General features: G+C 40.3%; 5 protein-coding genes across 8 annotated transcripts; 3 read left to right on the forward strand and 2 right to left on the reverse strand.

The window, feature by feature from the left end:
- Nucleotides 1-99: 99 nt before the first annotated feature.
- LOC17891323 (mitogen-activated protein kinase kinase 8) lies at nt 100-1,053 on the forward strand. The gene has a single exon (XM_006299978.1). It carries the CDS (start codon nt 100-102, stop codon nt 1,051-1,053), a length of 954 nt encoding a protein of 317 aa, XP_006300040.1.
- Nucleotides 1,054-1,842: 789 nt separating this feature from the next.
- On the forward strand, nt 1,843-3,504 carry LOC17891348 (F-box/kelch-repeat protein At3g06240). The gene has a single exon (XM_006299210.2). It carries the CDS (start codon nt 1,997-1,999, stop codon nt 3,317-3,319), a length of 1,323 nt encoding a protein of 440 aa, XP_006299272.1. The 5' UTR covers nt 1,843-1,996; the 3' UTR covers nt 3,320-3,504.
- On the reverse strand, nt 3,415-7,256 carry LOC17892973 (protein FAR1-RELATED SEQUENCE 7). Of its 4 annotated transcripts, none has more exons than XM_023785574.1 (3): nt 6,944-7,256; nt 4,111-6,460; nt 3,415-3,779 (listed from the first exon to the last, which is right to left on the reverse strand). In XM_023785574.1, the coding sequence occupies exons 1-2, from the start codon at nt 6,955-6,957 to the stop codon at nt 4,120-4,122; spliced, it is 2,355 nt and encodes a 784-aa protein (XP_023641342.1). In that variant the 5' UTR covers nt 6,958-7,256; the 3' UTR covers nt 3,415-3,779; nt 4,111-4,119. The 4 variants fall into 4 exon arrangements, with proteins under 4 accessions (XP_023641342.1, XP_023641343.1, XP_006297026.1 ...); XM_023785575.1 differs by having other exon boundaries at nt 3,415-3,800; XM_006296964.2 differs by lacking the exon at nt 3,415-3,779 and having other exon boundaries at nt 3,876-6,460.
- A 124-nt stretch (nt 7,257-7,380) lies between these two features.
- On the reverse strand, nt 7,381-9,701 carry LOC17892312 (probable galacturonosyltransferase-like 4). The gene has a single exon (XM_006296689.2). The coding sequence runs from the start codon at nt 9,272-9,274 to the stop codon at nt 8,219-8,221; it is 1,056 nt and encodes a 351-aa protein (XP_006296751.1). The 5' UTR covers nt 9,275-9,701; the 3' UTR covers nt 7,381-8,218.
- Nucleotides 9,702-11,003: 1,302 nt separating this feature from the next.
- On the forward strand, nt 11,004-12,893 carry LOC17892687 (probable protein phosphatase 2C 35). Its single transcript, XM_006297977.2, has 2 exons — nt 11,004-12,549; nt 12,658-12,893. Exons 1-2 carry the CDS (start codon nt 11,641-11,643, stop codon nt 12,793-12,795), a joined length of 1,047 nt encoding a protein of 348 aa, XP_006298039.1. The 5' UTR covers nt 11,004-11,640; the 3' UTR covers nt 12,796-12,893.
- The last annotated feature ends 353 nt before the right edge of the window (nt 12,894-13,246 follow it).

Genomic DNA, 13,246 nt, shown 5'->3' on the forward strand with positions numbered 1-13,246 from the left:
TCAATTTAATAACAGCTGAGACGGTCAGAAACAAAATTAACTCTCAGAAAGAAAGAATAGACAAAGCTCTTCAAGATCAATCGTTCGAACAAAAACACGATGGTTCTTGTTAGAAATCCTCGATTCCTAAATCTCAAGTTACAACCTTCCACTACTACTACTACTACTACTTTCCCCCGCTGTTTCCCCATTCCTGGCGCTTCAAAGGTTACTTCCTTTGCAAGCAACAACATCTCGACTACTGATTTGGACAGGATCAATGTTCTCGGTAGCGGAAACGGCGGAACCGTCTTCAAAGTTCAGAACAAGACAACCTCAGAGATCTACGCGTTGAAGAAAATCAAAGAAGACATGGATTCTACCTCCCACCAGCAACTCCTCCGCGAGATTGAGATCCTCCGTCTCGTCAACTCTTCTAGAATCGTCAAGTGTCACGACATCTTCCAGAATCCTTCCGGAGAAGTATCTATTCTGATGGACTACATGGATCTGGGCACGATAGAGTCTCTAAGAGGCAAAGTCGTTGCAGAGAACCAACTCGCTTTGATGGCTCGTCAGATTTTAGAAGGGTTAAAGTACTTGCACGAGCTCAAGATCGTCCACAGAGACATCAAGCCAGCGAATCTGCTACGTAGCTCGAAAGAAGAAGTCAAAATCGCAGACTTTGGAGTGAGCAAGATCGTGGTCAAGTCTTTAGACAAGTGCAACTCGTTCGTGGGCACGTACGCCTACATGAGTCCCGAAAGACTCGACAGCGAAGCTGAAGGTGTTACAGAAGAAGACAAATCAAACGTTTATGCCGGAGATATCTGGAGTTTTGGGCTTACGATGCTCGAGATCTTGGTCGGTTACTACCCGCTGCTTCCTCAAGGACGGATACCAGACAAGACCGCAATAACATGCGCCGTGTGCTTTGGAGAACCACCGAAAGCCCCCGAAGAATGCTCAGACGAGTTGAAGAGTTTCATCGACTGCTGTTTACGCAAGAAAGCGAGCGAGAGATGGACAGCTTCTCAGCTTCTCAACCACCCTTTTCTTCTCCACCAAGATTAGGGTTGGGGTTATATCCAAAAAAAAAATTATTGTACGTATATGGATAATGTCATAATGACATGCAAGATTAGATTCTGATTGGTCGAAAGAGATCAAAAGATACACCAACTTAGGTATGCCTGAGTACCACTTGTAAAGGAGATGAAGATGATGATATTTTAGTGGATTTCCGGGAGCTAATTAAAACTCCCGGCGAGATGTAGGGTCTCCGCATTGGGGATCTGAACTCGTTAAATTGTTTGTGTCTTTTACGTTTCTGCAAGCTTGATCGTGATAAGTTACAAACCGAAGAGAGCGAGTGAGAGTAAACGAGTAAAGCATGCATGAAAAGTGTCCAAAGAGTGAATTATTTACTCCTTCCTCCGCAAGCGATCACTTTCGGAAAAGTTAAGTAAAAATTGGATAAAGTTAAATCAGGAAAATTTGATTCAGTGTATCTCTAAATACGACAATAATCAATATCTTAATTTCAAGGAGAAAAAACAAGAGGAATTCCTCAAAATACCATCATTTTGTTTTTCTTTCCAAAAATACCACTAAAATCAAATTATTTTTCAATGGTATGAAATTTTAAATCTTTGGTTTGGGTTGATTATTTGCAATTTAGAGTATAGTATTTAGGGGGTAGGGTTTAATGTTTAGAATTTAGAATTTAGATTTTGAAAATTTAAAATCTAATTATAGTTTTGTGGTATTTTTGTTCTGAAAACAAAAATGATGGTCTTTTAGAGAATGCCCCAAAAAACAATGAAATTTTTTTAAAATATTAGCTTGTAATTTGTTTTGTAGATACAGTAATTATATAACTCGAAAACTCGGTTTGACTATTGAACCGGGAAATTGGAAGTTAAAAAAACTAGACAACCGAAGTTAGATCCGGATCCAGTGTTACCGGGTTAATTTAAGATTTCGGGTCATAGCGGAGAGCTACCAGACGCAAACGATGAGAGCGATCCAGTTGCTGTGGGAAGCGATAATGGAAGCGACGAAGAGAGGAAGACGGAGACAAGATGAAAACGACGGAGAAGAAGAGACCAACGACAAAGCTTCACCGGAATCTCTTGTTCTTCCTCCAGAGATCATTGCAGAAATTCTTCTTCGATTACCGGCCAAATCGATCGGGCGATTCAGGTGCGTGTCGAAGCTCTTTTGCTCTTTATCGTCGGATCCTAGGTTCGCGAAGAGTCATCTCGATCTAATCCTCCGAAACGAAACCGTGAGGTCTATCCACCGCAAGCTCATCGTGTCTTCACATAATCTCTACTCGTTAGATTTCGATTCGATTGGATTTGAAGTAACTAGGGATTTAGCGGCTGTGGAACTCATTTATCCGCTTAAGGACGATCCGAGCATTTTCTCAGAGATGATTAGGAGTTACGTGAGGGAGCATCTCTACGATGGTGGATCCGAGGTTGACGAAGATGATCGTCGTGTGATGCTTACGCTGAATGCGAAATCGCATAGAAGAAACTGGGTTGAGATCGTTGGATCTTCCAATGGTTTAGTGTGTATCTCTCCTGGTGAAGGTGCTGTTTTCTTGTATAATCCAACCACCGGAGATTCCAAGAGATTACCTGAAACTCTGCGTCCCAAATCCGTTGAACACGGAAGAGATAATTTCCAAAGTTATGGATTCGGTTTCGATGATCTCACTGATGATTACAAAGTGGTGAAGCTTGTTGCAAGTAGTGACGATTTTCTCGATGCTAGTGTGTATTCCTTGAAGGCAGACTCATGGAGACGGATCTGCAATTTGAATTATGAGCACAACGATGGCTTCTACACTTCTGGTGTGCATTTCAATGGTGCGATTCACTGGGTGTTCACTGAGGGTAGCCATGACCAAAGAGTGGTCGTAGCATTTGATCTTCAAACCGAGGAGTTTCGAGAGATACCATTGCCTGATGAAGCTGAGGATTGTCCACACAGATTTAAAAACTTTGTGGTCGGAAGTCTCAACGGATGTCTCTGTGTGATCAATAGTTGCTACGAGGTGCACGATGACATATGGGTGATGAATGAGTACGGTGTAGCGAAATCATGGAGCAGAATCCGAATCAGCTTGTTGTATAGGTCAATGAAACCGCTGTGTTCAACTAAGAACGATGAAGAAGTTCTTATGGAGCTAGATGGAGACATGGTGTTGTACAACTTTGAGACCCATGCATCGAGTAATCTTGGAATCCGCGGGGTTAAGCTCAGTGACGGGTTCGAGGCCAATACATACGTAGAGAGCCTCATATCACCCAACTCTTATGGTATGTAGAGCTTAGGAAGTCTGGCTGGTTTCTCAAAGATAGAATAACCAAGTTACCATTGTAACATGTATTATTAAGAGATCAAAACTAGTAATACTGCGGAAGGACAAATCTAATTTAATTGTATTTAAATCAGTACTTGTCGAGACGTACATATGTAATGTTTGTTTGTTCAAAATAACTTTCTCTAGAAGATAACTTTCCCATTAAAAAAAAATTTAAGTTCAGCAACACAATCTAAGAATTCTGTATGATCCGGCTACTGAGGATGGGATCATGCATACATGTATAGTTAGTGCCACCGACCGATTTTATCAATGAATACAACTGGCCACACCACGTCGACGACCACTGCCACCGACTTTTCTGATGACTTTAAGTTAACAAAATGGTTAGGATTTACACTGGCGGCCACAAATTCCATCTTCACTGATAAATAAAGGCTTCGTCTTCTTCTTGTTTTTCATTCTGTAACAGAGGAAATGAAGTCTTGAAGAAAACAAATAAATTAGGGTTCTCTCTGGGTCAATCATTTATACAATATCAAGCGGGAGCGTCATTATATAACTGCTAAAGTATAAACTGAATCTAATGGGAAAATGATCCAAAAGCTCAGACATAAATGAAATAATGTTAATTCAAAAGGAGGCAGAACAGAGGGAGAGTCTCTGCAGCCGATGAGTCAACAACACAACCCAAATGACTAAATGAGAAACTGAGAAGGACAAGCTTCTGAAACTTTAGATATTTAAGATTATAAACTCAAGAAACAAAGAGAAAATCAGGACAATGACTTTACTTTGTTTGCTCATCTCTGCCAACACAGTTTCTTCCCACCCTCGCGCATGATCTCATATGCAAGCTTATACTTCTCCAGAGACGACGTCCCAAACTCTATATACTTTGAAGCTGCTTCCCTCAGGCTCCAGATCATCAAGGCCTTGAGGTCCTGAGATGTCACCCCTGATTCTACATCGCGTACAAACCCAAACTCCGCGTTTTTGGTCCACCGATGCAGTATATACCGAGATGGGAGTTCTCTAATGTCTAAGAGGTTGAACACTTTCAAGATATGTCTGCAGAGAAGTCCTTCGTACTCAAACATTTGACAACTACAGCTTGCATTGAGATTCGATGCACTGAAAGTCACGGCGTGCTTCTCATTCTCATTTCCACATTTCCTCACAAGAAATCTGCTAATGGCTCCTTCCTCGTAGGTCTTTAAACCAAGGTAATTATAAGACTGAGCAAGCTCGCTCTGGAAAATTCTGAAGATGGTGAGCGTGTACAACCTTCTGCATTGTTCTTCAACGGGTTCTTTCGTCTGCAGAAATGGCTGCAAGTTATAAGAATTGAAATCCTCTTTCCGCTCCTCTTCACGGCGCTGCTCAAGTCCTTGCTCATACCGCGAGATGAACTCCCTGAGGGATATTAGAGAGTTAAGAGAAGTGCCATAAAATGGCTCGAATGTGCCGTTTACAGGGATTCCACCAAAGAAACTGGCTCTTAGATACGCCGGTACCCAATTCTCGCGCTTTTCATATATTTCTCTGAGCCACATGTTATCCCTAAGGCCGTATTTGTTTACCAGAGCACTCCACATAGTGTCAAACTCGACCGTTGTCTGCGACTGATATAAACATTTCTCGTACTCGTACTTGAATTCATTCGGGAACGACCTGAGATTTTCTTGTTCTTTGGACCTTATTTGCCACGCTGAGAACCGGTGATGGGCCCCTGGAAAGACTTGAGCCACAGCCTGTTGGATAGGCAAGTCTTGATCAGCTATAATAGATCTCGGACGACGGCCTGACATGGCACGAAGCCATGTCTGAAACAACCATGAGAAAGCCTCTTTAGATTCATCAGCAACTAAGGCACCCCCGAGAAGCACGGGTTGCCTATGGTGATTAAAGCCGATAAACGTAGCAAATGGAACAGAGTATTCTCCATTTCTATATGAAGTATCAAAAACAACAGCATCACCAAACTGACTGCAGGCGAACCTTGACCGGCTATCTGCCCAAAAAATGCTCATGCAGCTTCCATTACTATCAAGCTCGACGGCGTAAAAGAATCCCATGTCTTCTGCCTGTTTTGACTGAAAGTAATCGAAAAGCACTGGATACCATTCCTTCCCTATAGTGTTTTCTCGGGTTGTACTGATGTGATTGTTGAAGTCGTTTAGTTCAATAAGATCCACAGAATCCAACCCTCCTGTCACATCTTCTGTTATCTTTTTCATACCAGCATTCTTCTTTCCCGGTTCAAGCTCATGATTATGATCTTTATTAAGACGATCGACTATCCAACCTCCAGAGTCTTGTCTTTTGATCCTCATGTAAGCTCCACAGCCCATTCTAGAAGGATGCTGAAACCCCTCTTTAGAACAGACAAATCTTCTTGATGTGATCGATCCGTCAACTTTTGATCGAAACAACTGACCTATCCGAACTCTAAAACCTACAACTTCTGCATACGCTTGATAAAACTGGCACGCTTCATTAGCTGAACCAAACTCCAACCCTGCATACGGTTCAGTAGTAGCCTTGGGCTGCGTTTGCTCATCGCTCTCTTCAGCTCCTTTGAAGCGCTTAAAAGATATCACACCAGAAGGGCATGACCGTCCTTTATCAGCCTCATCAACAACTTTCATCTTGGGTCTATGTGGAACCGATATGCCTAGCTTCGTGGGAGCCGGTGCTCTCTGTTGTACTGAAGGACGAGGAGTAGTCTCCTCTACATGACCTCCTAGCTCATGGTTGTGCTCCTTCTGAATCTGGTCAAGAACCCATTTCCCAGTATCTCGTCGCTGCACTCTGATAAACGCAGGACACCCGGTTCTTGAATTAAGCTGAAAACCTTCCTTAGAGCAAACAAACCTCCTCGAAGAAACTGTACCATCGGTCCTAGATCTATACAACTGACCCGTCCTAACCTTAAAACCGGTCCGCGTAGCAAAAGAATTGTAGTAGTCCCTTGCTTCCTCTGCAGTGTCAAACTCTAGTCCAACATACGGTTCAACTACAGAGTCTCCTTCATCTTCACCAATGCCATTGTTATTCATAATTCGTACCATACCTAATGGGTAAGCTTTGACAACCATGTTGTTGTTCCCACAATTTAAACTGGTAGGCTCAGTATCTGCACTGCATCAAACAATAAGTAGACGACAGTTATCTACTATCCAACCAATGTCCATGATTCGAAAACCTAACTAGATATTATTCTAGGAGCAATTATTAGCCTCCACTGCCTTGTGAATGAGAAGGAATTAATGTTCGACACAGAAACAGAAATACTAAATACAAAACCAATACAGATTTGTACTAAATTTGATTGGAAGACAATATTATGTCTCTCCCTTAAGCTTAGATCTCTAATTATTTCCACATTCTTGCTTTTTCTGTAACCAAAATCGCAAAAATGGAAAAAACTTAAAAAAAAGAAGAAACAATGAGAAAATAGAGAATCAAGCAAAGCAGTGAAGTGCAGATTAATCGAAACCTCACATCTAACCCAATTGAAGCCAACACTAGAAGAAGAAACGAAATTTGAAGGAAACAGAAAAACACAAAAATATACATATCGAAATACAAATCAAGAATGGATTCGTTTACTCCAAAGATTACCTCTCCATGTCCATCGAAGCAAACAGAGGACCGCCGAATCAGAGAGAAGCACCAAAACCCTTTCTTTAACAACGACGGAGATTGCGAGACAGCTTCGAAGGGTTCAAGTTTGTGTGGCGATTAGACTTCACTTACGAGTCTCAATTCTTGACCGTCACCATTATCCTTACAGAGGTGTTTGCAACGAAGAGGATACACAATTTAGGGATTGAAACGAAGATTAAGAAGAAGAGAGGCAGAGAGATACAGAGAGAGGTAGAGAGGAGAGAGAACGAGAAGAAGCAAGCGCAGAAAAGCTCCCTTTTTTATCCGTCAATTGACCAAATTTTTAAGATTTTGGATGTAATAATAATAAACTAAAGGGATTTGATTACTTAACAAACAAAAATACACACAGCAGCATTTTTATTTTAACTTTCCAAAGGACATGGTACCACTACTGTCCCTCCTCCAACTCATTCTAATTTAAATAAATAAAAAAGTAACCTTTTTTCCTCATAAATCTTGCAGATTTAACAAAAAGGAAACACATTTATTCTTCCCCGGAAAATACAAATCGAATCCGGCGATCAGAGAATCTATGTTTCTTCCGAACATATATACCAAACCAAATCTTCTTTTGTCCAAACCCGACCTGAGGAGAGAGAGAAAAGGTTATGAATACTGTATAGAAGAGCCATCACTGTTTCCGTGGAGTAGAAGAGCTAGCTCGAACCCTGCAGAATCTAGACGTGTCTATCGCCTTATCCAGGTAATAGTGTATTCCTCTAAATTTTCCTCCTGTAGTCGTTATGATGACTTCGATCACGGAATTCGAAACGGTGTAGCTTGTTTCTGTCTGTGTTGGATCGTTCTGTTTTGTGATAAAGTTTCGAAATTTCGATGACTTCTAAAGAGGAATAGATGATTTCGATGCTCTGTTTATAGTATCAGATACTAGAGAGATTTTGAATTAGAACAAAAAAGAATGATCAATTTAATCCTCCAATTTTTTTTTGTACCTATGTATATTACACGCGGAATATTCTAAAGGTTAAGTCAAAGAGAGTGAAAAAAAGAATGATGATGATGATGATAGTACCATCTCTTGTGAAGAACACACTCTCAGCTCAAATGCACAATGTGTTAACAATACACTTTTTTTTCACTCGTAATGAAAATGTTTGGCTCTCTTTGATCGTCGCTAAAAACCCCTGCTTTGTTGTATCTTCTCCTCTCCTATTATATATATATGTATGTATGTGCCATGGTTAAAAATGTTTTCTCTTTTGCCCTCTACTCTTCTAACGAATGTCTTGACGAACGGTATAGGTCATATGGAGCCCATAGATGATCAACGATACAAGGCTTTCTTGAATCTAGTCTCAACCATGGCTTCCCTTTTCCGCTCCAATGAAGAAGACTTATCGGACCAGGATGCAACGTTCTACATCTTCCTTCGAAATTATCCCCTCCTAGACCGTGCTGGTTCCACCTATGGTTAACCGCTTTGATATCACCCGCGAATATCAGCAGAAACGGAGGTAATGATCCCAAGTGGTATATTCTCTTCTGCTTCTGAATTGTCATCCACTCTTCCACCTTCTGTGTGTACGATCCTTTCCTCCATTTGTTAACATCCACGACCATCACCCCTGTGTTGAAGTAACACGGGCGTTTCCCTTCGAGTACTTTGACCAATACCGGGTCTGACCAGAAAGCTTTTGTGAAATAATAGGTGAAGTTTGCGTGGCAGTACTCGGGAGCAGCCACGACTTTACCTTCCATCTCGACATGCCACAGCTTCTCTATGTCGTCTACCACAACGAGGTCCGAGTCTAGGTAGATGATCCTGTCAACGGTGCTAGGAATGATGTCTGCGAGGTAGATTCTCGCGTAGTTGAGGGGCTGGTCGAGGGCCTGCCTGATGGATTTCGAGATTTTGCTGCGGACGAGGTTTGGATCGAACTGATAAATCTTGAAGTTTAGGTAAGGAAAGGTCGATTTGATGCTGGAGAAGAGGTCGTTCTCGAAATGAGGAAGGGAGAGGAAATGAAAAGAGAGGTTTTCAGGGCAAGTTGAATGTTGAAGGAGAGACAAAACGGCTGCCATTGTTCCACGGAGGTAGTTTGTGTCTAGAGTCATGGCGATATGAATGTGATCAGCCTCACGGGTTCCGCATTGATCACCATTTCGAAAAGCCGGGGCTTCTCTAAAAACAGGGAGAGTTGGAGCAGAGGGCTTATGAAGAATGACTCCAACACGAACGGCCATGGTGGTGGTTGTGACCAAGTGGAGGATAAAGGACAGGAGGCCTAGGAGTTGTGAATAGGAGAGGCTCCTTGAGGCCATCCTGAACCTAGTTCTCAGGTGAACTCTTTTATTATTTTCTTCACTTTTATTTCTTTATTTTTTTAAAAAAATTAAAAAAGGGTTTACTATTACAAATTAAAAAGATGAATAGTTAATAGAGCCATTGTCAGGGATAGGCTAGAATAAAGGATTAGGGGAGAGGCTTGTTTTATTAGCAGTGGAATTGTGGGGAAGAGATTGAACTTCGGAATACTGTTTCCCACACAATCTTTGTCTCAATAAAATCCCATCTCCTCTGAAATAGGAACAAGACAAGTCTGTTGTGTCCTAAGAAACCGGAGATAATTTTTAGATTTTGTTTCTTCTTCCCTTTAGATTCTTATCTAACAGGTATATGTTTCTCTTTTCTTTCTTTTTTTCTTTTCTGGGACAAAACATTATGGCTTATTTTTAGGACAAGATTGTGCTGATGATCATCGATTTGCTTTGATGTCATTTCTTTTAGTTCAATACGCCGTCGCAATTTTTTCAAAAAAAAAAAAAAAGTAGTACCAAAAATAGAATAACAACCTTTTTTCCTAAAATGTCTTGCATGTTTTTCATGTACACACAAATAACAAATATTCTTATCTGATATGATCGTAAAATGTTACACTTCTCTTTATTTGGATACAAACTTGAGTTGTTTTCTATAATCTGACGGTATTAGTTATTAAATAAGTCTACTTTTTCTTTTGACATATGAAAAAAGTTTTGACATAAATAGTCTTTTTAAGATATCTTTTTCTTTCCCCAAATTAGTAGAGGTTAATTTACGTTTAGTGAGTTGAATGTTGCTGTACAGATCGTTTCAGGTTTCAGCATCTTCGTTGTGCATCTAGTGTCTTTGCAAATATCTATATATAACTTTAATTATTATACACTGAACTGGTCTACTGCAATGTAAGCGATGAAGAGCTATCATCAAGAATACGTGTGCAAGAATATTTCTCAGAAAAAAGAAAAAAAAATCAAGGAAGAAAGGTCTCGTATATTCCTGATAACATCATAGAGGATCTCGCTTCACGCATGCTATTGCTACCATATATCTTATAATTAAATAAATAAATAAATATATATATACCAGTGAAGAATGAAGATCTCTTCGCAGAGTCTTTCGATTCCAAAAAGTGCAACAAACAATAATGTGTGTTGGCTTATCCAAAAACGACAAAGATACGATGCATGGTAACGCCAGTAGTACACGTACGACTCCTCATTGTGACAAAAGAAAAAAAGAAAAATCGAGTTCAAACTTATTCTTTCACCAAGAATAGCCATTTGCAAATAAGACAAATAGAAATCGCAATCGAATCTTTCTGCTACTAGATTTATTATTTCTCTACTTCAATGTCCGTTGGTTTAAATTCATACTTTATTCATATACACAAATTAAAATGACGGTTTCATAAACTGTGAATATTTGGACTCACCATGTAGTTAATTATATGGTCGAGAGATATTTAATTGGAGGTTTACACTCTTACTTTAAGTTAATAATCCAGTATTTATTGATGGGCTAAACACAATTTGTTTTTATATTCTTTCTTATGCGTATGTGAGAAAACAAAAAATGTACGAAACGAAGACGTAGCTAAGGCCCAATAACACGTAAGGCCCGTTAGGTCTATTCTTGTACTGAAACAACATGGTCTGATCGGGTCAACCCGACCCGTTGCGGGGGGTGAAAATAAACGAGAAAGGTATTGAATAATCACGGCGAAAAAAAAATCATCGATTTTGTCAAAAAAGTTTTTGGTTTGATTTTGGAATTCGTGCGCGGCTGTGGCAGAGAGAGGCCAAACCCACCCGTGTACTCCATCCGTCGGATCCACCAAAACCAAATTCATCTCTCTCTCTCTCTCATCTCTTCTCTTTTATTCTTCTTTCTTTTCGAACAAATTCCTCTGCTTCTGCATTTTTTAGGGTTTCTCTCGAATTTTGACACTTTCTCTTAAAAGGGTTGTTGACGAAATAACCCTTTTTGAGGGGGTTGAGGAAGACCACGAAGGTGTAAAGAACGAAAGAAGAATTCGAACAAAACTATCCACAACAAGATAAAGTTACCAACTTTTCCCTTCTTCCTCTTCCTCTGTTTTTTCCTTGTCTCCTTTGAAAAGATTCTAACTTTGGGTGTGAATCTCGTCTTTCCCTCTTTCCTTCTTTCCCTTTTCGATCCTTTTTGCCGCGTTTAACATGACATCTGCAAAACCCTACACTTTTTTGTACGCCATTGTTGTATCTCACGATTTTCCTTTTCCTGGAGATTTCTTATTCTAGCCCCACCTGGAGCTTAAGATTTTTCAAGGAAAAGTTTCGATTTTTTTTTTTTGCGTAATCGAATTCTGTTTTTATTTTTCTGCGTGATGGGTTGCGTTCAATGCAAATGTTGTAGCCGGTACCCATCGTCATCGTCAGATGGAGACTCTCGTGGACCGGTTGAAGCCAATGGTGTTGTCAAAGGGAAAGATCAGAAACCTCTTGGCTCTATTCACGTTCCTTCTCCTAATTTCGACATGGTTTACTCTGTGTTGTCTCAACGAGGCTATTATCCTGATTCACCTGATAAGGAGAATCAAGACACTTACTGCATCAAAACCGAGCTTCAAGGTAACCCAAATGTTCATTTCTTTGGTGTGTTTGATGGTCACGGCGTGTTCGGTACGCAGTGTTCCAACTTCGTTAAGGAGAGGGTTGTGGAAATGTTGTCTGAAGACCCAACTCTGCTTGAGGATCCGGAGAAAGCTTACAAGTCTGCTTTTTTGAGGGTGAATGAGGAGTTACATGATAGTGAAATTGATGACTCGATGAGTGGTACTACTGCCATTACGGTTCTTGTTGTTGGGGATAAGATTTATGTTGCCAATGTAGGGGATTCGAGGGCGGTTCTCGCTGTTAAAGACAGGAACCGGATTCTAGCAGAGGATTTGTCTTATGATCAAACGCCTTTTAGGAAAGATGAATGCGAGAGGGTGAAAGCGTGTGGGGCTAGAGTACTGAGTGTGGATCAAGTGGAAGGATTGAAAGATCCGAATATACAAACATGGGCAAATGAAGAGAGCGAGGGAGGGGATCCGCCGAGACTTTGGGTACAAAATGGGATGTACCCGGGAACCGCATTCACAAGGAGTGTTGGAGATTTTACAGCAGAGAGCATTGGAGTTACTGCAGAACCAGAAGTGTCAATGGTTCATCTTTCGCCTAACCATTTGTTTTTTGTTGTTGCAAGCGATGGGATTTTCGAGTTTATTCCAAGCCAAGCTGTTGTTGATATGGTAAATTAGCAACAGAGACCCTTTTGCAGACCTTAATATGTTTGATGTAAAATAATGTTTTAGTTCTTCTGTTCTGGTGTGAATGTGTTTGAGAATGTTGTTTTGCAGGTGGGGAGATATGCCGATCCGCGCGATGGATGTGCTGCAGCTGCAGCCGAATCATACAAACTGTGGTTGGAGCATGAGAATAGGACAGATGATATCACAATTATCATTGTACAGATTAAAAAGCTGTCTAATGAATGATTCAATTTCCTAATTGCCCCTTTGTTTGATTCTGTACTGTACGTCACAGATTCCATCTATATAGCAAAGTTCAAAAGTAAAGCTCTCTCTCTTTCGTATATTAGCTTCTTTTACTAAGAGTAAATGACGTGTTTGCTACGCTATTTGCTCTAAAACGTTGACTGTTGCTGAGAATAAGTTTTTTTTATGACTACAGACAAGTTTTTCATGTTTAAAAAAAAAAATCGAATTAAAGAGTAGAAAAAGCCACCAATGATTGTCTTAATTAATTGCCTTAGAATAAGATGAGAAATAATATCTAAAGTCCATTACGTCACCTAAATTCGTCGTTCGCAATACCTTCATATACGACTCTGTAAAGCTGTTTTGCTGTGGATCTAAATACAGAGTATTCCTATAAAGCCTGTCGTATTTCACCTTCCTCCTCTTTGCTAGAGTATGCGTATCTAAT

This window comes from Capsella rubella, unplaced genomic scaffold (assembly GCF_000375325.1).
Source record: "Capsella rubella cultivar Monte Gargano unplaced genomic scaffold, Caprub1_0 scaffold_3, whole genome shotgun sequence".
In the NCBI taxonomy this organism is placed as follows: Eukaryota; Viridiplantae; Streptophyta; class Magnoliopsida; order Brassicales; family Brassicaceae; genus Capsella; species Capsella rubella.

Bases quoted from the DNA above. Each gene is read 5' to 3' on its own strand.
- LOC17891323 (XM_006299978.1), top strand. From the start codon at position 100: ATGGTTCTTGTTAGAAATCCTCGATTCCTAAATCTCAAGTTACAACCT.
- LOC17891348 (XM_006299210.2), top strand. From the start codon at position 1,997: ATGAGAGCGATCCAGTTGCTGTGGGAAGCGATAATGGAAGCGACGAAG.
- LOC17892312 (XM_006296689.2), bottom strand. From the start codon at position 9,274: ATGGCCTCAAGGAGCCTCTCCTATTCACAACTCCTAGGCCTCCTGTCC.
- LOC17892687 (XM_006297977.2), top strand. From the start codon at position 11,641: ATGGGTTGCGTTCAATGCAAATGTTGTAGCCGGTACCCATCGTCATCG. The intron at 12,550-12,657 runs GTAAATTAGCAA...GTTGTTTTGCAG, and splicing joins GCCAAGCTGTTGTTGATATG to GTGGGGAGATATGCCGATCC.